Source organism: Tamandua tetradactyla, chromosome 15 (genome assembly GCF_023851605.1).
Source record: "Tamandua tetradactyla isolate mTamTet1 chromosome 15, mTamTet1.pri, whole genome shotgun sequence".
Classification (NCBI taxonomy): Eukaryota; Metazoa; Chordata; class Mammalia; order Pilosa; family Myrmecophagidae; genus Tamandua; species Tamandua tetradactyla.
This window is the reverse complement of record NC_135341.1, coordinates 35,728,520-35,747,624: the sequence shown is the minus strand read 5'-3', so window position 1 is coordinate 35,747,624 and position 19,105 is coordinate 35,728,520. Positions and strand designations below refer to the sequence as shown.

Below are 19,105 nucleotides of genomic sequence, written 5' to 3'. Positions count from 1 at the left end.
GGCTACACGCAGTGGTGGTAAGAGGAGGGTACGCTAGGAATTGTAGTTCCTAGGGCCGTTTTAGCCGGTTCTCCAGAGGTGGGGGAGGGTGAGCGGGCGTCGCTGACTTCCGGAAAGCAGTGGTATCGGCGATCGCTCTACTGCAGGCTACACATTTGTCAACTTCCTCGGGAAGAACGGTTGTTTTAGTGCATGAACATCTGAGTAGGTGGATCCCTGTGGGCAGGTATGTGAGCGAGAATGCTGGATAGTTCTGGTGTGCGTTGCCGTGCACAGGTTCCCAGAACCTTGACTGATGTATGGAGTTTGACCCTTGTTCTGCCACTTGGCGGCTGTGTGACGTTGGCCAAGTTCCTGAGGTTTTTTTTTTCTCTGTATGGGCAGGCACCAGGCACCGGGAATCGAACTCGGGTCCCCGGCATGGCAGACGAGAACTCTGCCTGCAGAGCCACCGTGGCCTGTCCCCTGAGTTTTTTTGAAACTCTTGGTCCGTAAAAGAGATTGAGGTGATCTTCTATGGTGAGGAACTGGAAACGGAGCGTAAGATGCCAGTCCACCTTGGGTGCTCAGCGAATGTGAGTGAGGTGAGGCTGGGACGGGAACCCAGGTCTCTGACCCCTGAGGGGCAAGGCCCAAATGCCCTCAGTGACTCCGCTCCCCACCAGAGACTTCTGATTGCTGGCTGGGGGGAAGAGAGGTCTTTCTACAAGCCTGGTCCAGGCAAGCTTGGAGCCTCCACTTAACAGTGCTGGACGTCTGGCAGGTTGTGTTATGTGCAAACTGATTTTTTGTATATTGAATTATATAATTAAAATAATTATATGAGTGTTTTATATGAAGTGCAAAATCCCTTTCAGTCACTGATCTCAATTCATCTGTGGATATGTGCAGAGCCTTCCAGGTTACAAAGAGTGTTAACACCTTTTATCTTTGGTTGTAACCAAAAAATTAAGATTTAAGAGATGATTATGGTTGCAGAGGGAAATACCTGAAATCTTTGAACTGTAATCCAACTGCCTTGATCTCTAATAATGATTGTATAGTCTTTATCTTGTGCACTTGTGATTGTAAAAACCTTGTGACTGACCCACACTTTTACCCATTTTATCTGTTTTTTCAACTTTGGAGTCTTGTGATCACTAAAGACAATCCGTTATGCTTATTAATGAAGGGCCTTGGGTTAGCCCAGTGCTGAACGCACCACAAGTCCATAGTTATCTTGATGACTGAAGCTGGATCTCACCAGAATGGGCGTGCCTGATATCAGCAGTAGCTTAGACTTTAACCTATAGGTCATCTGTACCTCATTATAATACTAAAATTAATGCCCGTCATCGTATTAAGGCCACCATTTTCTTACATATGTCCTGTGACTAGGCCTGTAATCGATCTGTGCATGCTCAATAATCAAATAATCTCTAATTACATCATCTGGGGCCATTGTGTTCATTATCCTAAAACCTGCCCATCTTTTTTTTGGGGTGGGTGCATGGTCTGGGAAATGAACCCGAAGCTTGCCCCTCTTTTAATGCTATAAAACTATCAGAATTACTGCAGTTCGGAGACAGACAGATTTTTGGGTGATTAGGCCATCTGATCTCCTGCTTCGTGCCTACCAATAAGCTTTTTCTCTCTTTGAAATCCCAGAGTCTCAGGAAGTGGTCATTGGAGTGCATCGTGCAGAAAATCCACTGCCTCTGTCCGGTAGCATGGTAGTCTGATCCCACTGGATGCCACCCCACAGTAGCATTGTCAGATTTAGCACACCGAAATACAGAACACCCAGTTAATTTTGAATTTCAGATAAATAATGAATTTTTTTTTAGTATAAGCCTGTCCCCAAATTTGCCAGCCCTTGAAGAAACTTGCAATGTCTTCCACCTGTTTAATATGCAAGGCTCCCTCCCACCAGCTACTTCCTCTCTGAAATCTAATGCTTTCTTACCCTTCTCACTTGGGAAGAAGGGTTTTCTCCCCTGTCTCAGTGTGCTCCTCTGTAGAATGGGGGTATACTCGCACACACTCCTAAAATTGTGGTGAGGATTCAGCTGGATGCCTGCTGGGTAAGTGCTGAATGAGTGGAATCCCTGCCCCCTACCCCCTCTTCGGTGTATGTAGCAATGATCAGATACACTGAAAACCTCTTCCCCTCTTTTTCTCTTGAAAAGAATGTGAAGGTCATATGGACTAGAGTTGTTTATGAAGATGGTTGGGTTTAAAATGAACAAGGGTGTAGGGGGCATTTGGTGCTGGTTAGTGAGGTGGCCACAGCCCTGAAAGGGTTCTGCAAAACCGACTTGGCATTGAGTTCTAGCGTGAGCAGCAGTGGCTAGGAGAGAGCACTGACACCAGGCCTGGCCAGGAGGTGGCTGCAGCGGGGCTTGTAGGTAGGTGGGCCAGCCCTTGGCCTTCTCTGGACAGCAGAACTGAGCCCTTGAATGCTGGGTTCGGGATCTGGGCCAGGTGCCCCGCTGTTCACTCCTTATGCTGACATGTGGGTACCTCAAATTCCTTAAACCGGCATCTCATTTCTGTCTTCCTGTCTCTAGACCCTCCGCTTTGAGCCTCCAGGAGCTTTAAAAATTAAATAAATAAATTCAAACAGCTTTTTTTCAGAGGCTTTTGAGATTATAAATGAGACAAAGGATGTCAGGGGCCTGAAGCCTCATGCCCTTAGCCTACCAGGGGCCTGGATTCAGCCTGGATCACCTTGGCCTTCACCCCCAGGAAAGAGGTATGTGGGATTCTGAGATCAAGGCCACTTGTCTTCATAGCTACCCAGTTCCCACCCTGGGGCACACACAGTGGATGGGAACCATTTGAAGTGAAAATATGAACATTATTTAATAACTGATCTTCTGTAATAAACCATTTGAAAATATTTTACAAGGAATCACACACACGATATTTTACAAAGTTTCTTGTCTTTTTGTCACTGTTGTTTTTCTGACTTGTCTGTACAAAATAGAACAAACAAACAAACAAAAAGGGCAGAGAAAAGGAAATGGCCCCCCAGTTCCCCACAGATCCCCTAAGCCCGAGGTGAGGGGACAGCCAGGTCAGGTGGGGCAATGAAAGGATCAGACCCAGCTGGGGGTTGGACAGCTACCTGAAGGGAATTGTTTTGTCTGTTTTTCTGTTTTTTAAACTTAAAATATATATTTATTTTTCTGTATGTTTCAGTTTCTTTTTTTATATTCTCCATTGAGCACCTGACTACACTACAGTTACACACACACCCCCACAGGACACGGCTGGCAGCCAGGCAGGGTGCACAGCATGGACACCTACCCTGGCACCAGCAGCGGGCATGGACCGTACACACACACCGAGAAAGCGACAAGCAACATGACATTAATTAACGGAGCCATTAATTAATGCATCACCCTCCCCCCTCCTCCCAGTCCATCTTAGCCCCATGGCCACAACACCCTACCCTTAGCCCCCATCTGGCCCCCAGGCTGGGGATACCTTTGGGGGAAATGACCAGAATGAATGGTGTGAAGAGTTGTGCCCGGGCCCAGCCTCTGTGTGTGCACAGAGTGTGTGTGTGTATGTGTGTTCAAGTGTGTGTTCAGCAGGGGATGGGCAATTTGGCCTCCTGGGGGCAAGGAGTGTGTGTGAATGGGAAGGGCATGGGGAGTAGGCACAGGCCTGAATGTAGAAGGCCTGGATTGGGGGTGGGGTGGCCCAGCCAGGAGAAACCAAGTCACCCCCGCTAAGGCAAAGGGCGATGTCTGGTGGGGGGTTCCTCTGCCGAGGGTGTAGGCAGTGGCATGTGGACCCGCTGGGGGCCTGACACTAGTGAGAAATGGTTATAATGAGCACCTAGCAGGGTGAGGGGCACTTGGGGGACACTGGCAGCCAGGAGTGAGACAGAGGAGTCTCTGTCCCCATCCTGGCATTTGGCACTGTTTGACATTCGGCTTTAAAGACAGGAGGAGTAGCTGGACCGCAGTTCATATTAGAGGCGGGTGGTGAGCAGGAGATGGAGTATGTAAGTGCCAACCTTCCGATCAGCCCCTGGCCCTGTGTAAGGCTTTGTGAGCCCCATAATCACCCTGTGGTGTGTGTGTGTGTCTGTGTGTGTGCGCGTGCACTCGGGGTTATGTCTAATGCGAGCCCAGTTTCTGCCCTCAGGGCATTGGGTGTGCATGGGGTTGCATCTGAGCCAGTGTCACTGTGTCTGTCCTGACACCTGCAGGGCTTGAGGGGGAATGACTGTAGGCCTGAGAAGGGCAGGACCCCATGAGGGGTTGCCTCAGTACCTTTCTCCCTTGCAGGACTTAATCAGAGCCTCTCTCCTCACACCTTCCTCGGTTAGGAGGAATACACAGGCCTCAAACTGCCCATCTCATATTCCCCCGTATTCCAAGGAAACCAGTTCTGGGCCCCTGGTTGGGCAGCAGGACCAGGTTCGAGGAGTCCAGCTGGGGGCAGGACTCCCACACAGAGGGAGCCCTAGGGTGGGCAGTAGAGGCCTGGTTTGGCACCAGTTGTGTGGCCTCTCGTTCCCAGCCCTCTGGGATGGATGAGTCCAGTGGGAATAAAGGGACTGGGGACACAGTTGGGCCTTTGGAACCCCCAGCCCGAGGCGCACACTCTCGAGGTCTTGCGCATCCAGGTCCTTCAGCCAGGGAGAGGGTGAGGCTGTAAGGCGGGGGAGTGTGGGGCAGGAGGGTGGGCAGATCGGGGTGGGGGCACTCAGAGGCGGTGTGAGGCCTGGGCGTGGACTTGGGGCTGCGGCCGGGGCGGCAGGCCCAAGAGAAGCAGCAGCTGCAGGGAGACAAGGACGCCCAGCGACGGCGGGAAGGAAGCTCCGCGGCCACAGTCTGAGGTATCTTCCTGCGGGGAGAGACGGGGCTGGTCGGCTTGGGCAGGCTCAAGGCAGGGAAGGGCGCCAGGCGCGCCTGCCCTGGAGGACAGGAGCGGGGTTTCGAGGCTGCCGATCCCGTCCTCACCGTTGCGTTGTAGTCAAAACAGATGTGCGGGCCTCTCCGGTACCGCGGTCTCTGCACCAGCTCACACTGTTCGGGACCGTCCGCTGGGCATGGGTGGGGAGTCAAGGAGGTGGCCGGGCACAGAAGGCGGGCGCGGGGAGGGAGGGAATGCGGGCATGGGGAGCGGCCGTGGGCAGGATACAGTGTGTCTCCTTTTGGAGCAGCCAGCCAGCCTCACACTGGCTGCACAGCGGCTTCTCGGCCACCACGAAGAGAAGGTTGGTGTTGATCAGTCTTTGCGCGTGGAACAGCCTGGAGGCACGGCGGTGAGGCGGGGCGTTGAGATTCGCCCCGCCCACCCGCTTGCGGCCTCGGCGGGTCCCAGGCCCCACGGCAGGCCCGGCCTCCTCCTTGGGTCTTCCCGGTCCGTCTAGCCTCGCCGCGTGGGTCCCGCCGTCAGCCCCACCCCGCACCACCGGGCCGGCCCTCCGCGCGCACCTGGAGCAGTTTCCGCAGTCGATGATGGCGTTGTAGGATGCGTTCACCGAGCCGAAGTAGTACTGGGTCTGCTTCATGACGCAGCTGCTCTCGCGCGCCTCGGGACTGCCCTCGGCCTCCGCCGGGTCTGCGAGGGCCCAGAGCGCTTAGCCCCGTCCACAGGTCGTGGTAGGGACTCGGGCCTCAGCCTGGCTCAGCCATGAGTCCGTCCCTCCCGTTGGGGTCGGCTCCTGCTCAGATTGGGGCGGGGTTGAAGAAGGGCCTCCAAAGTCCTACCTACCTGCCTGGAACCAGCTGTGATAGATGATACTGTAGAGAAGCTGCTGGAACAAGGACCTGCAGGGCATGGGGTATGGAGTGGTAGGTCAGCAGAGGCCAGTGACCTGACCACTTTTTCTAAGGCGGCCCAGGGAATACCCTCTACTGTTCCCAGGACTCACCAGGCAGCGGCAGAAGTCCACCAGGCCAGGTTGAGGAAATCTGCAACGGTGGGCTACAATGGAGAGAGGGGTGTGGGCTGCCACCCCTGCCCTTGGCCTGTCACCCCCAGCCCTCTCTGAGCTTAGTCAGAGGTGGGAAGTTCATCTATGGATAGCTCCCCCCTCCCTCATCTCCAGGCCAGGTATCATTGGGTCTCACCACAAAGATGCCCCGGGGTGCAGCACCCAGGCTGCCTGGAGGCTGAGGGGCACAGGCCGCCTGATAGTCGAAGGACTCCTTGCGGGTGTAGAAGGAATTATTGTAGAGTGCCAGCATCAGGTTAGCATCCACCTCACTGAAGAACCTGCCCACCTGGGGATGCCAGGAGGGTGTCATGGGCACAGGGCTGGCATGCCAAACCCCCAAGATGCTCTAACCGGCCCTTCCCTTCCTGACTCTCACCTGGTCCCATTGATGGTTTTGATTTGACAGCACCAGGAATCCCCCATCATCAATGAGGACACAGAGGAGATCCTGAGAGGAGGAAAGGGGAAAAGGATAGAGAGGGGCCAGGCCTCAGGCCCTCTTCCCTAGGCTCTGGCAGTCCAATGGCTCAAAGTGGGGATCCACCACTCCCCCCAGCTCTGGTAAAGCTGTGAAGTCAGGATGGGGATATTGAGACCCACAGGCCAAGGGATGGGCCAGGGTTTGGGACCAAGGATTCCAGGAGCGGGGGTAAGCTAGGGTCCGGTCAAGTTCAGGGCACACGTACCTCATTGTTAACCTCGCAGTCCATCTCACAGTGGCTGCTGGGGCCGCACTGCTGGGCAGAGAGTGAGGGCCATAAGACGCCCACCAGCTCACCCGCCTCCTGTCACCCTGCATACACCTGGTTCCCCAGGCCACCAGCATCCCCTGCCTCCCCATACGTGTTGGAACCACTCTGGGAGGGAGCTTGATAGGGGTTCCTGGGGCCTACTGCCCCCTGTCCTTGCCCAGTTACCTTCTGAGGTTGGTCCTGGTGGGTGCGGTTGCTGGCCAGCACCTTGAACTTCTCAGCCCAGGCCTCCAGGTCCAGTTTGACACCCACCACTGCAGGGGACAGTGAGGGGCCATCAGTGCCCACTTGCCTGGGTGGTACCCCGCCCATTGCCCCTTTCCCCACCACTGCCCTGGACATTCACCTGCTGGCCTCAGCATGCGCCCACCGAGGCTGAGCTCCACAGCTGTGCTGACGAGGACGCCCACTGTGTCGTTCTCTAGCTCCAGTGGCTGTAACAGGGCTAGGGGTGAGATGGGGGCGGGGCCATCATGAGCAGGGGCTGGCAGTCACACTGACCGTTCCATTGCTGATCCCCAAGGACCCAGGGGCCCAACCCAGGACTGGCCACAGCCTAATCCAGCAAAGCATTTGGCATGGCTAGTATTCAGTGGCTGAAAGAGTAGCCTAACCCTCTCTTGATGCCTGTCCCAATCTCAGCTGGCTTTGTGCTCAGAGAGCAGAGCCCATGCCTGAGGCTTGCCACCTGCGCCTAGGCACCCTGGGTGGACACTCACTGTCCTGGTGTGGCGGCTTGAAGATATAGCCACTGTTATCCAGGCTGCGGCGGTAGAAGCTGGCATTGAAGGGCTCAGGGTTCTCTGTCCAGTCCTCAGCTGCCCTGGAGCACCCAAAAGGTACAGAACTTGGTGGGTGAGGAATGGTTTGGGCCCAACCCAGCAGAGGACAATGGCTTCAGTAGGGGGAGGGCATTAGGCAGTGGGGTAGGTCACTTACTTATTAGGGAAGATGCGGGTGATGCCACCATCGGTGGCAGCAAACACCGCCAGCAGGCTGTACCTGGGGACAGCAGGGAGGTAGGGTCAAAGACCTGCCTTCTGCCCAGCAGGGCCGGGGTCTCCGGGGCCCACCCCAGCCTCCTGGCCCCCCAGGCTGGGCAGTGCCTACGTGTTGAGATCCTGGTCCCGCCACACACGCTCCACCAGCTGCTGCGTGACGCCCGTGTCCAGGATCAGGTTGTGCAGAAGGAAGTTGTTGCCTGAAACAGGAGGGTGGGGTGAAGGGGCACTTTTCAGCTCCCTGCCTACCCTCTCCAACCTCCAACCCCCTGAAGGCTCCAACAGGCCCTTGAGTCTGCATATTTCCACGCTGGCCCCGTCCCGGCTTTCCTCTGGGCTGCCCCCTCCTCCCTGGGCGCTGCCCAGACTCGGCCGTCCTGAGCGGCACTTACACTGCTTTGAGTCCGGAGTCACTTTCTCCATGAGCTCAATGAAGTTTTTCAGGAACTCGGTGTTGTTGTCAGAGGCGTTGAGGTCCTTGCAATACTCTCTGGGGGAGGGGTTGGGGAGGGGCAAGAAGAGTGGGCTTGGGGAGCTGGACAGGGCAGTGGGGTCAGGATTTCCCAACAGGCCCTCCAGGCCATTTGCTGAGAAGCCCAGGTCTCAGGGAGGGGCGCGTGTGTCCTTACAGGCTGCAGCTGCCATGGGTCTGGCAGCCTGTCCAGGTGTGAGTCCAGGCAGAGCTGACGTGGGAATGAGGGTGTGCTACCTCCACCTTGGACAGTTTTCCCTCCTTGGCTCTGTAGAGCCTCCATCTCTCCTGCGTAGCTGCACCCAGCACAAGTACACCTGGGAGGCTCTAGGAAATACCTATGGCTGGCTCCAAAAATTTGCCCTACGGCATTGCTGGGGACACAGAGGACCAGCATGGGCTTTGCCAGCCTGAGTCTTAAACCTTATCCTGCTGCTTCCTAGCTGTGCACCTTTGGGCAACATACTCAACCTCCCTGAGCCTCAGCAGGGGGTATTAACTGCTCCTACTGCAGAGGTCAGGAAGTCAGTGGGAACATGTGGGTCCTTGGACTGGCTGTTTCCTCTGCCTGAAATGCTCCTCCCCCAGCGGTTGGTGGGCCAACTCTTTTCTCCTCCTCAAGGCCCTTGCTGGGTTCAGCATTGGCTCTGGTTCCAGCGAATGTGGGGCTGCAGGCTATGGAGGGGGCCTGCTCCCTCAGGAAATCTTGGTGAGCAGACCCTGTACCCTGTGGGATAGAATTGTCTTTTCTGTCCAATCCCTCATTCATACCCCTGCCACCAGGGATCTCTCTGCTGGCTGTGTGGCAGCAACTCTGTGGGACTTTAGAACTGTGCCAGGGCCCACAGTCTGGGGAAGTCAGCTGGGATTGGGTCCTAAGGGCCTTTATGCAGTGCACGGCCTGCACGTCTGTGCAAGGAGGCTCTCTATACCTGACACACCCAGAGTGATGCCCACACAGCTTTGTTTGAGAACACTAAATCATCTGCGGTCTCTCCACCCCCATCCATATATATTCACAGCTGTGCATTACTTTATTCACTCACCCCACAAATATTTATTGAGCTCTCCCAAGCCAATGATAGAGGGGCAGAAATGAACACGGTCTCTGCCCTCACAGAGCCGCACACTTCCACTCGGACCATTACACACACACACAATGAGTCAGTAAGACAAACACACAGCTTTGGAGGGTTGCAGAGAGACTTGTGGGCGCATGCACGCTTGTGCACACACACAGAGGTTAGGGGCGTTCAGAGCCCCCGTGTGGTGCCTGAGGGTGCTCGTGGGTCTCTGTCATCCCCATCTGTCCATCTGCCCTTATCCAAAGCTCAGGTCACAGCGGTGGGCTTCACCCCCGGGGGGCCCACCAGCCTCCTCAGATATGGGTCAGCCAGCAGAAGGGGGCCCGCGAGGATGTATGAGCATCTTGAGTGTGTGCCCTAGGGGTGTCCAGGCTGGGGCTTTCTCTGGGCCCGGTCCCTCATTTGCTGGAGCAGCTTCTCAAAGCCCCTGCCTCCCCGCCCCTGGCCCGTCCTCAGTGAGCCACCACACCTAGACTCGGGGCTCTGGCTGGCTTGGCCCCTGGACCCACACAAACACTGACTGACACAGGACAACAACGGGGTGCAGGACGGGAGGAGGGGAAGGCACCACAAACCAGAGCAGCGAGCCCGGCAGGAAGGGCCCCTCCTGGTTGCCTGGGAGGGTAGGGAAGGGCAGCAGAGAGTCCAGAGCCCTCCTGCCCCAGGCCTGGTGGGAGCCAGAGCTGTGGGGCTGCCGGCCACCGCCGCCTGGTGCGGCTGCATGGCCCAGGTATGCACGGGTTGCACATATAGGGCTATGCATAGGGGAAGGGAGCGACACTGCACGGGGACAAAGACACACAGAGCTCCAGGCAGCGGTGCAGGGGGCAGGGCCGGGGCTTTGGGAGTGGGGGAGGACACCTCAGCAAGGCCACACGCAAGCTACCTGGGAGCAATGAAAACATGTCCTTCAGACTCAAAGCTGCTGGGGAGCAGGAACTCAAAATCTGCAACAGAAACGGGGGGTTATCCGGCGGGGGCTGGGGAGGCAGGAGGCCAGGGGGCTCAGAGCTGATGGGGCTGGAGGGACAGGGGAGAGGGTGGCTTGAGGGAGGGGAAGACACCAGCAAAGAGGGAACCCGCCACCTCCACGTTCAGGTTCGAGCCAGAGAGAAGGGTCGGGCAGGGAGGGGTGGAGGGCCTGTGGAGACTACAGCATCGCAGGAGGAGGGCAGTTATAGCCAATATGTTGCCCGGGCCTGGTCCTCTGTCGGCAGTGAGTCCCTTGGCGTGGCTGTATATGCTTCCATACGGCTGTATAGCACATATACACGGACACACACACACACATATATATACACACACTGCTATATATATGCATGGTCTGGGGGAGGCGCCAGTCTTGCTGTTATCACATCCATAATGGAAAAAACCGCATGCTGAGCTTCCTTTGCCTCCAAAGAGACTTTGAGGAAGGGAATTGGCTTTTGGCTGCGGATTTTTATCTCTCTTTCTTTGCCGCAGCTGTTTGTGTTTTGGTAGGTCTCGCTTTTGTTCTGTGTCAGGCATCAACATGGCCAAACCGAGGGGGTCTCTCACGGGCACCGACAGTCCAACCAGAGACCGGTGTGGGCAGCTGGGGGTGGGCTGCAGTGCATTGTGGGGGTCTGAGGGCCTCCCGGGGAGGCTGGGTGAGGGGAGATGCTCGAGGTGCTCCTATTCCTGAGAGGAGGCCCTAGGAGCTCGGAGGGGACACAGGGCCTTGCCTGGGTCTGCACACCTGCCCTGCTGGGCCAGGGCCTGAGGGCAGGCGGGGAAGGAGAAGGGCCCTTTCTCAGGATCTGGAGTCTGAGCAGCCAGGGAGGAATGCTAGGGCCTCTAGATGGGGCGGAGGGGGTGCTGTTGGGTTCTACCAATTTGGCCTGAGCCCTGGGCTTATGGTCTGTGTGCATGTGTGAGCCTGTACGCGTGAGTGTGCAGGTATGTGTGTGTGTGTGTGTGTATTTGTGAATGGACCTGGGGATGTGGCCTGTGGACTCTCTGTGGCCTCTCCCTGCTTGGCTGGACTGGCCACCTTGCTTGTCTTCACCAGGGGGTGCTTCCCTGCTCTTGGCCTGTCTCACTCTGGGCAGCCCACTTTCCCATCCTGTCATCTTGACTTCTTTTTCACCCAAGGGCTTCATTTGTGCAGAAAAGGGGTCTTTCCTGTTCCCCAGTACTCCACAATGCACTGCAAAATTCCAGGGGCGGGCGCTGGGGGTGCTCGGAGGGGTTGGGAAGTCACTGGTTGGACTGTTGCTTTCTGATAGGACTGTGAGGCAGGGATTGGACACAAGCCAATGGGGGAAGGGTAGGGGAGGAAGAGGTGGAAGAGGAGTAGGAAAAAGAAAAAGGAGGAGGGAGGAGGCGCAGGGAGGGAGAACTATGCTATGGTTTCATTGTGACCAGGGCCCTGCATTTTGGAGTTGCTGGGTGGGATGGGACAGTGGAAAAAGACAACTCAAGCCAGTGGGAGCTGCTGTTTCCCCTTTGCTGGACCAGGCTGGACAGGGACCTCAGGGCTTCTTGGGGAGCCCCTAATTCCAGGCCACAGGGGGTGGGGCATCCCTTAGTGGCTCTCCATGCCCCATCTGCCCAGGCTTTCTCTGTCAGGGTGGCTCTGCATGTCAGTCACACAGACCCTCATGTGCTGTGCTCTCTGACTCTCCCAGCTTCCTTGGTGGCAAGTCTCTCCTTGTTCTCTGTCAGGGGCCAGGAGCTCACTGCCCACCTGTCCCAGGAGCCTCTCTCCAGCCTGAGCATGGCTGAGTGCCAGAACCTTTTTCCTCACTCCCAGCCTCATTCCCTCCAAGTTCCTTTGCTGGGCCTTGGGGTCTAGACTGATCACATTCCTGACCTGGCCAGGCCCAGGGCCTGGGTCTGCCTTTATCTCTCCATGCGAACACCATCTCCACACCTGCTGGCCAACGCTCCCCAAGAGCAGCGAGCACCCTAGGGCAGGGCGGGGCCAGTGGCCTTAGCAAAGCTCCGGGTGCAGCACAGCGGGACAGTGGCAGCGGGCTGGCCCAGTAGCAGCTCGGCCAGTTTCTGGGAGGATCTGGTCAGCCTCAGTCTCCTTGGGCCTGGCCACCTGTCCTGTCTGGCCTCTCTGCCCCAGGGTCAGTGTGAGGCTTCCAAGGTTTCTGTCTTCCTCTTGGAGGTCTGTCGGCTTCTGGAGTCACTGCCAGAGGTCAGAGGAAGGAGAGCTGCCCCAGAGAAAGGTTTTGGGGCTGCCCCCTTCCCCACCCTCACAGTAGCCCTCTGAGGGTTTACACCCTGTATCTCAGGCCCCGGCCCTGCTTGGGGGAGCCCGTGGAGAGGCAGCCAGTTCTGTCCCCACTGTTGAGTTGTCTTGGAGGGACAGAGAAGGTGGGGGAGAAAGGGGCCTACCCTGAGGGGTGAGGAAGATGAGGATGGGGGCCTGAGCTCTCAGAGCACACTGGGGAACACCCTGCAGGCAGGGCCGGGGGAGAAGGCCTCTGGCTGTAATAGGGGTTTAGGGATCAGAGGAAAGGCAAGACCTACAGGGTCCAACGGAGTGCTGGGAGGGGAGCCCTGGAGAGCAGGGTTTTGGCTGGTCCTGGGCAGGGAGGGGGGCAAGCAGGGGCGTGAGGGTGGGCGGGGAGGGGAGGGGAGGGTGCACTGGTTCTGAATATACTTGCCCTTCAGTTTGCTGATTGGCACTGGGACAGTCCACCAAGAGAGAAAGCGAGGAAAACAAAAACAACACAAACACAAAAACAAACGAAAAAGGGGAGGGGAAGGGGAGGGGCACAAACAATATTTTATTCAATGGCTGTTTGAATGAAAATATTGTGTCTCATCATCATACCGAAAGGAAACTTCTTGCAAAAAACGACATGAGAGAGAAAGAGAGAGCAAGAAAACTCAAAGGAGATGAGCCCCAGTCAGCCAGGCAGGTGGGGGGCGCCCGGTGGGGCCAGAGCCCCAGCCTCCCTCCCAGTCACCTCGGGCGGTGGGGCAGGCGGGGCCACAGGCTCCCAGACCGAGGCCTCCCGGGGAGGCCCAGGGTGAGCAGGACATGCAGGGGTGAGCCACAGGCCGAGGGTGGGAGAGGGAGGGAAGGAAGGAGGGAGGGAGAGAGATGGAGAGACAGGGTGGGGGGTATGTGCAGGGATGGAGAGAGAGAAAGGAGAGAGGACACAGATGAGAGGGAGGAAAGGAAGAGGGGTGGGAGAGAGAGAGGAGGGGGAGAGGATGGGGGCTGTGGGGGGAGAGGGGAGGGAGGGAAAGTGGGAGAGAGAAAAGAAGTAAGCAGAAGGGAGGAGGAAGAGAAGGAGAAAGGGGGGGTGTGGGGAGGAGAAAGGGAAGAGGGAGAGAATGAAGGAGAGAAGGAAGAAGAGACAGAGGGAAGGAGGGAGAAGGAAGAGTAAAGAGAGTGAGGGAGGGAGAGGGGTTGGAGGAAGGTGAGAGGCAGAAGATGAAGTGAGAGGAAGAAGGTGAGAGAGAGGATGTGAACCGAGGACAGGCAAGGAGCAGGCAGAGGGAGAACTTAGCCCTGGGGAGGGGATAACTGAAGGGGAAGAGGGCTGAGCAGGGAGAAGGGGGAGGGAAAAATGAGGGGAGGGTGTGTCTTCCAAGAGTGCAGCCCCCATGGGTGTGCGGGGGAAGCAGGCTAAGGAGGGAAGACACAGAGCAGGAGAAATAAAAGAACAGTAACCTCAACGGAAACCATGAGAGAATGGTCTGGAACCAAATCTGAGAAAAGGCGAGCATGCAGATTTCCACAGACTTTCCGAAGGCTGGTGCCCCCAGCCTGCGGGCGCCTGGGGGTGGGCAGAAGGGGCAGGAGGGACCACCTTGCCACCCTCGCCTCTGGCAAGCGGCCACGGGCTCTGCTGCCTGGGGCCGGCCAGGGTGCAGGATCGAGGCGGGGGTGCAGGGCGCAGGCAGGGGCCGGGCCACTTACACTTGACCTGCAGGATCTGGTCGCTGAGGTTGGCTTGGAGGTAGAAGGTGCTGTAGGGCGGAAGCACCAGCCCGAGGCTGGAGAGGGGAGGAGGGAGGTCTGCTGGTTACTGCTGGGCACAGGCAGGCTGCACGGGCACCCCCTGTCCCTGGCCTTGGGGTTGGGCAGAGGCCCAGGCTGTGGTGTCCCCTGCTCTCCTCTCCACCAGGGACACCTGTCTCAGGTTAGCTATGGGTGATTCATGATGTAGAGGTCAGCACCCTGGAGACCCTCAGGGGCGTGGACCGTCCACAACTCAAAAACTCTTCTGATGTGGCAGAACTCCCAGCCCCAAACCAAGTCTGCTCCCCCCCCACCCGCCACCCCCCAGCAGCTTCCACACACCTGCCCATTTGGCCTCCTCCACCTGGCCAGCAGCAAACTCACAAGGGGCAGAACAGATGCTGTCAGTGGCTAGATTGGGTTGTGTGCTGTTGTGGGCATGAGGACCATAGTCCCCTGCCACTCCAGCCACTCCAGCCAGCTGACGGCATTAATACGGCGAGGGGCAGTCTCAGGCTGGTTTGGGGCATGAGGATGCTGTGGCATTTCTGTGGGGTGCATAGAGGGCAGCCTGCCCTGAGCAGGCCTAGTCCAGCAGTTGGGGGTGGCTTTGAGGCCGAGATGCTGGTTGACAGCAGGTCTGGGAAGTGCCGAGGGCGGTATCCTGGGTGCAGATACCCAGGGGGGGTGATCCAGGTGGGAGTGACATGAGAGGATGTTGGAGGGTTGGGAAACATCAGGTGCGCTGTCATATGTCTGTCCTGTGCTCCAAGGGCTGGCACTTGTCCTTAAAAGGCCAGGTGGAGGCCCACGGGGCACTGAGAGTCCTGGGGTGAGGAGTGAGCACCCTAGCTGCTGGTGGCCCCACTTGGCTGAGAAATGGCGGACTTGGGGAGGGGTCTGCTGGGCTCAGACTCCTGGGGCGCTGCCTACACAGCCCCAACACCAGCTCACCTGTAGTTGGTGCTCCTGATGGGCACCCAGGTGTAGTTCCGCGTCACCTCGTCTATGTACCTCTAGGAGGAGGAGGAGAGGCTGGGTCAGGTGCTTGGGCTAGCAGGTGGGGGTGGGCTGCGGGAGGGAGGGAGCTGCCTCGACTCTCCGTGCTCTCTCACCTCGTCCAGAGACTTGACCAGCGTTCTGATCTGCTTGTGGCCCCTGTTGCCATCGATCATGCTCCTCCGGATCTAGAGGCAGGGAGATGTGAGGGCGGGGCCCCCCTCCCCATTCCGCACCGCCCCCACCCCTCCTCCCCTCCTCCTCCTCACCTCCTCCTTGTTCTCATCCTCCAGCTCCGCATCCAAGAAGTCCAGAGTCACGGGCTCCCGGAAGTTAGTGGTCTGCGGAAGGTAAGGTGGGGAGTCAGGGGTCCCCGCTTACAGGGTCTACCCACCTCCAAGGCCGCCCACCCGGCTCACCTGGGGCTTGAGGTTGGGGTGCAGCAGCACGTAGCCATTCAGGTTAATAGCGAACACGTAGCCGTTGGCTCCAAGCTGAGGGCACAGGTTGGGTGCTCAGGGCTGAGGACTGGATAGGGATTCCTGTGGCCAGAGCCCTTCCAAGTCCTGTCTTCCGGCCCACTGAGGGGTGCTGTTTGCTTGCTTGGGCCAAGGGTACCCACATGCCGTGTAGCCCCAATTCTGTCCTTTAAGCCAGGCCCTGCAGGCTGTCCACCCCATCCCCCTTGTACTGGCCATGTTGAGGCCAAGAAGTTCCATGGGGGCACAGTTCTGCATACTGTGGTTCTCAGCCCCCTACTCCTTGTTCTCATGGAGCTTTCAGTTGGCCAGAGCTCCCCGATTCCCCCTGGCCCTGCCAGGCCTGTCCTGCTGCTGCCCTTCCCTGCCTATTCCTCTGGCTGCTGTGCCCATGGGCCACCCCTTCTTGAGCCCTGCACCTGCCAATCTGTGCTCCTGCCTCCAATCTGTGCCTCCTTTTGTCCCCATCTCGGTAGAGTGGAGGTGGAGAAGCAAATGCCACAGGCCTGGGCTTCTCTTCTGGGTAGGACCCTGGACTCCCCCCTTACTTCTGTGAGGCACACAAAGGCCAATGCCAAGGCCCCTACCTGCTCAGGTCTGAGCATGGGGCCTCCTGTGGCTCGGGCTGAGGGTGCAGGCATCCATGCTCCCTGCCACTCCTTCACAACCAAGACCTGACCTCCCTTTTCCCAGGCCCTGGGCCGGCCACACGGTGACCTTGCCACTTCCTTGGTTTATGATTCTATTTTTTACTTCAAGCCTTTGTCCAGAGAGTTCGCTCTGCCTGCAGGCTATACCTTCCCCTCCTTTCTGCTTAGGGCATTTCTGCCTACATAGCTCCAGTCCAGGAATCAGCAAACTACAGCCTGTGGACTGAGTCTGGTCCTCTGCCTGTTACTGTGTGGCCTGAGCTGAGAATGGTTTTCACATTTTCGAATGGTTGAAAAAAATAAAAAGAAGAATTATATTCCATGACATGCAAAAATGATCTGAAATACAAATTTCAGTGTCCACAAGTAAAATTGTCTTCGAACAAAGCCATGCCTGTTTGTCTGGGCTTTGTCTTTGGTTGCTTGTGCAACTCAAGGCAGAATTGGGTAGACTACGGCCTGCAAAAATATTCTCGGTCTGGCTGTCTGTAGTTTGTCAACTTATCTCTGGGCCCAAGGTCACCTCCTCAGATGCCTTCCTCGGCTCTGCTGGGCCTGACTTGGGCTGGTGTGGGAGGCAGAGCAGGACGGACGGACGGACGGACGGGCGGGCACTCACCGTGTAGTGTGGAGTCAGCCTCTTGATGTCACTCAGAGCCACGTCAATGCCCATCACGCCCAGGATCAGCTGGTTCTGGAGGTGGAGGCGGCAGGGGTCTCCGATGGCCCAGTTCCCTGGAGAGCCCCCCCGCTGGGCTCCCCACACCCAAGGCCCCCAGCTGCTCTCACAAGCAGCTGCCCAGTCCCGTTTGCCACCTGCCCTTGCCTCCTCCTCCCGCCGACCTGCCACGGGCCTGCCCGACCCTCACCCAGTGGGGGACCTCACCTTCTTTTCCCCAGGGCCGTCCTGCGTCAGGTTGAAAACAGGGAGGGTACCTGTCACCACCAACCCCAGGCCCTGAAGTGAGAGAAGGACGATGGTCTCCTGCGGCCAGCCTTGCCCCTACCCTGAGTGTTCAGAGGAGGCCGCCCCTCTCTCTTCTTTGCCTGGTCTGCCCTGCCTAAGGGCTTGACCCTGTGGCTTATCCCTGGAGGTAGGTTCTGGCCCAGGGGCCTTACCAGTGCATCCTCATACACGTTGGTCCATTGCACCTGTTTGGCCTCCTTGCCTGCCAGCACCATGGGCCTGCCCAAGACGTCCAGATATTCCTGGGAGGAGGTGGCAGGCAGGGGTCAGAGACTGCCCCTTCCACAGTACCCTCCCTGCTCTGCGGCCTCAGGTGCCAGGATTGTGCCCGCAGCAGCCACCAGGGGGCGCGCTCGCCCTACACCTGCCCGTGTACTGCAGCATCCCGGAGGGGCAGCAGGGCTGGGAGGGGGCCTCCCCCACAGCCTCACCTGTGTGTTGATGCGGATGGCACCGATGGAAGGGATCTCAAAATAGTAACCTGTGAGGGAAGGGAGACAAAGGCGGGCCAGGGTGGCGCTGCGGGACCCACACTACAGGGGCCCTGCCCCCCAGGGTGCATCTGCAATCCTTCCCTACCCCTCAGACTTCCTCTCCCTTTGGTGTAACTACCCCCAAACTCTTCCTTTTAGAGCTCCCTGCTATGTTCCTGTCACTGGGACTGATGCCACGGAATAGGGTGTGGGTGTTGGGGCAAATGGAAGCAAAGCAGGGGGCAGAGATGGGGTGAAGGGAGGGACTGAGGCCCGACGTTCTCCCTTCTAGGATGGCAGTAAGCTCACTCGGAGGTCGGGCCAAACTACATGGGGAGACGGACTAACAGGCAGACAGGCACGAGAGCAGACAAGCTGGGAGATAGATGGACAATGGGCAGACAGCTGGACAGAAAGATGCTCAGTCAGATGGACAAGACGGCCCACAGAAAGAAGGACAGCTGGATAGCCACATGTATGGGAAGTTGGACAGTGGATGAACAAACGCAGGCCAGGTGGACAGATGGACATATGGATGGACAGGCGGACAAAAAACCCAGTGGACAGCAGGACAAGGCAGGTAGGCCCCATGGCAGTGACATCGGGGAGAGATACCTTTGTTGGCACAGGCCATCCACTGCAGGGGGGTGACGTCATAGTTGTGCTGCCCCACGGAGAAGGTGAACACACGCACCTGTGCATGGGCGGGGAGCGCTTAAGGACACTGCTGGGCTACTGGGGGACAGCCTTCCCTGTACCGGGCCCAGCGCAGGGGTTGAGACTCACCGTCCGATTGGGCCAGTTGTATTTCTCAAAGACATCCTGCACGCGGTCTTCGCCGCCATCCGTGAACATCATGATCATCTTGTTGCAGTTGGCGCGAGTGATGTTGGACTGAGTGGGAGTGGGCATGGAGTGAGGCGGCTCTCGGCCCCTCCCTGGTCCAGGGGCAGGGCCCCCATCCCGCTGGCTGGCCTGGCCCTCGGCCCCTCCTATCAGTCCGAGCTGTCCCCCGGGTGCTAACAAGCCATCCATGTTCATTTCCCCAGCGTCACTGTGCCTGGAGGTATGTCTGGGGAGCCCCTGCCCAGCGCACCAACCCACGGGACTCACGTTCTGAAGCTGGTCGAAGGCGTACTCAAAGCCGGCCTTGTAGCCCGTGGTGCCCTTGGCCACCATGCCCTGCACAGCCTCCTTGAACACTTTCTTGTTACGCACGTTGGCCTGCACCAGGTGTGTGAAGCATGACACGGGCTGCGCCTTCTCATTGAACTGTGGGGCAGTGGGGGCTGGTGAGCGGCCTCAGGCTGGCCAGAGAAGGCAGCTGCTGGC

At 57.7% G+C, this 19,105-nt stretch overlaps 1 protein-coding gene and 2 long non-coding RNA genes across 4 annotated transcripts in view; 2 read left to right on the top strand and 1 right to left on the bottom strand.

Annotated features, from left to right (window-relative positions):
* Positions 1 to 51: 51 nt before the first annotated feature.
* On the top strand, positions 52 to 829 carry LOC143657154 (uncharacterized). The gene is made up of 2 exons (XR_013162762.1): positions 52 to 226; positions 385 to 829. It is a non-coding gene; the product is annotated as an uncharacterized LOC143657154 (long non-coding RNA).
* Positions 830 to 2,666: 1,837 nt separating this feature from the next.
* Positions 2,667 to 19,105, bottom strand: part of CACNA2D2 (calcium voltage-gated channel auxiliary subunit alpha2delta 2) — a 114,576-nt gene continuing 98,137 nt past the window's right edge. The window contains exons 10-37 of one of the 2 annotated variants that reach the window (XM_077129193.1): positions 18,887 to 19,045; positions 18,560 to 18,667; positions 18,389 to 18,467; positions 17,732 to 17,781; positions 17,453 to 17,542; positions 17,220 to 17,291; positions 16,953 to 17,027; positions 15,624 to 15,698; positions 15,474 to 15,545; positions 15,321 to 15,392; positions 15,160 to 15,221; positions 14,164 to 14,240; positions 10,141 to 10,201; positions 8,090 to 8,187; positions 7,807 to 7,897; positions 7,636 to 7,698; positions 7,416 to 7,519; positions 7,043 to 7,141; positions 6,862 to 6,950; positions 6,631 to 6,681; positions 6,321 to 6,392; positions 6,078 to 6,230; positions 5,879 to 5,931; positions 5,719 to 5,774; positions 5,439 to 5,565; positions 5,143 to 5,252; positions 4,962 to 5,044; positions 2,667 to 4,845 (exon numbers count right to left, since the gene is read on the bottom strand). In XM_077129193.1, coding sequence (XP_076985308.1) covers positions 4,705 to 4,845; positions 4,962 to 5,044; positions 5,143 to 5,252; positions 5,439 to 5,565; positions 5,719 to 5,774; positions 5,879 to 5,931; positions 6,078 to 6,230; positions 6,321 to 6,392; positions 6,631 to 6,681; positions 6,862 to 6,950; positions 7,043 to 7,141; positions 7,416 to 7,519; positions 7,636 to 7,698; positions 7,807 to 7,897; positions 8,090 to 8,187; positions 10,141 to 10,201; positions 14,164 to 14,240; positions 15,160 to 15,221; positions 15,321 to 15,392; positions 15,474 to 15,545; positions 15,624 to 15,698; positions 16,953 to 17,027; positions 17,220 to 17,291; positions 17,453 to 17,542; positions 17,732 to 17,781; positions 18,389 to 18,467; positions 18,560 to 18,667; positions 18,887 to 19,045 — 2,442 coding nt within the window. In that variant the 3' untranslated portion in view covers positions 2,667 to 4,704. The remainder of the gene's footprint in view (positions 4,846 to 4,961; positions 5,045 to 5,142; positions 5,253 to 5,438; positions 5,566 to 5,718; positions 5,775 to 5,878; positions 5,932 to 6,077; positions 6,231 to 6,320; positions 6,393 to 6,630; positions 6,682 to 6,861; positions 6,951 to 7,042; positions 7,142 to 7,415; positions 7,520 to 7,635; positions 7,699 to 7,806; positions 7,898 to 8,089; positions 8,188 to 10,140; positions 10,202 to 14,163; positions 14,241 to 15,159; positions 15,222 to 15,320; positions 15,393 to 15,473; positions 15,546 to 15,623; positions 15,699 to 16,952; positions 17,028 to 17,219; positions 17,292 to 17,452; positions 17,543 to 17,731; positions 17,782 to 18,388; positions 18,468 to 18,559; positions 18,668 to 18,886; positions 19,046 to 19,105) is intronic. The other variant, XM_077129195.1, reaches the window with a different exon arrangement.
* Positions 4,790 to 19,012, top strand: LOC143657155 (uncharacterized). The gene is made up of 3 exons (XR_013162763.1): positions 4,790 to 4,837; positions 15,498 to 15,554; positions 18,823 to 19,012. It is a non-coding gene; the product is annotated as an uncharacterized LOC143657155 (long non-coding RNA).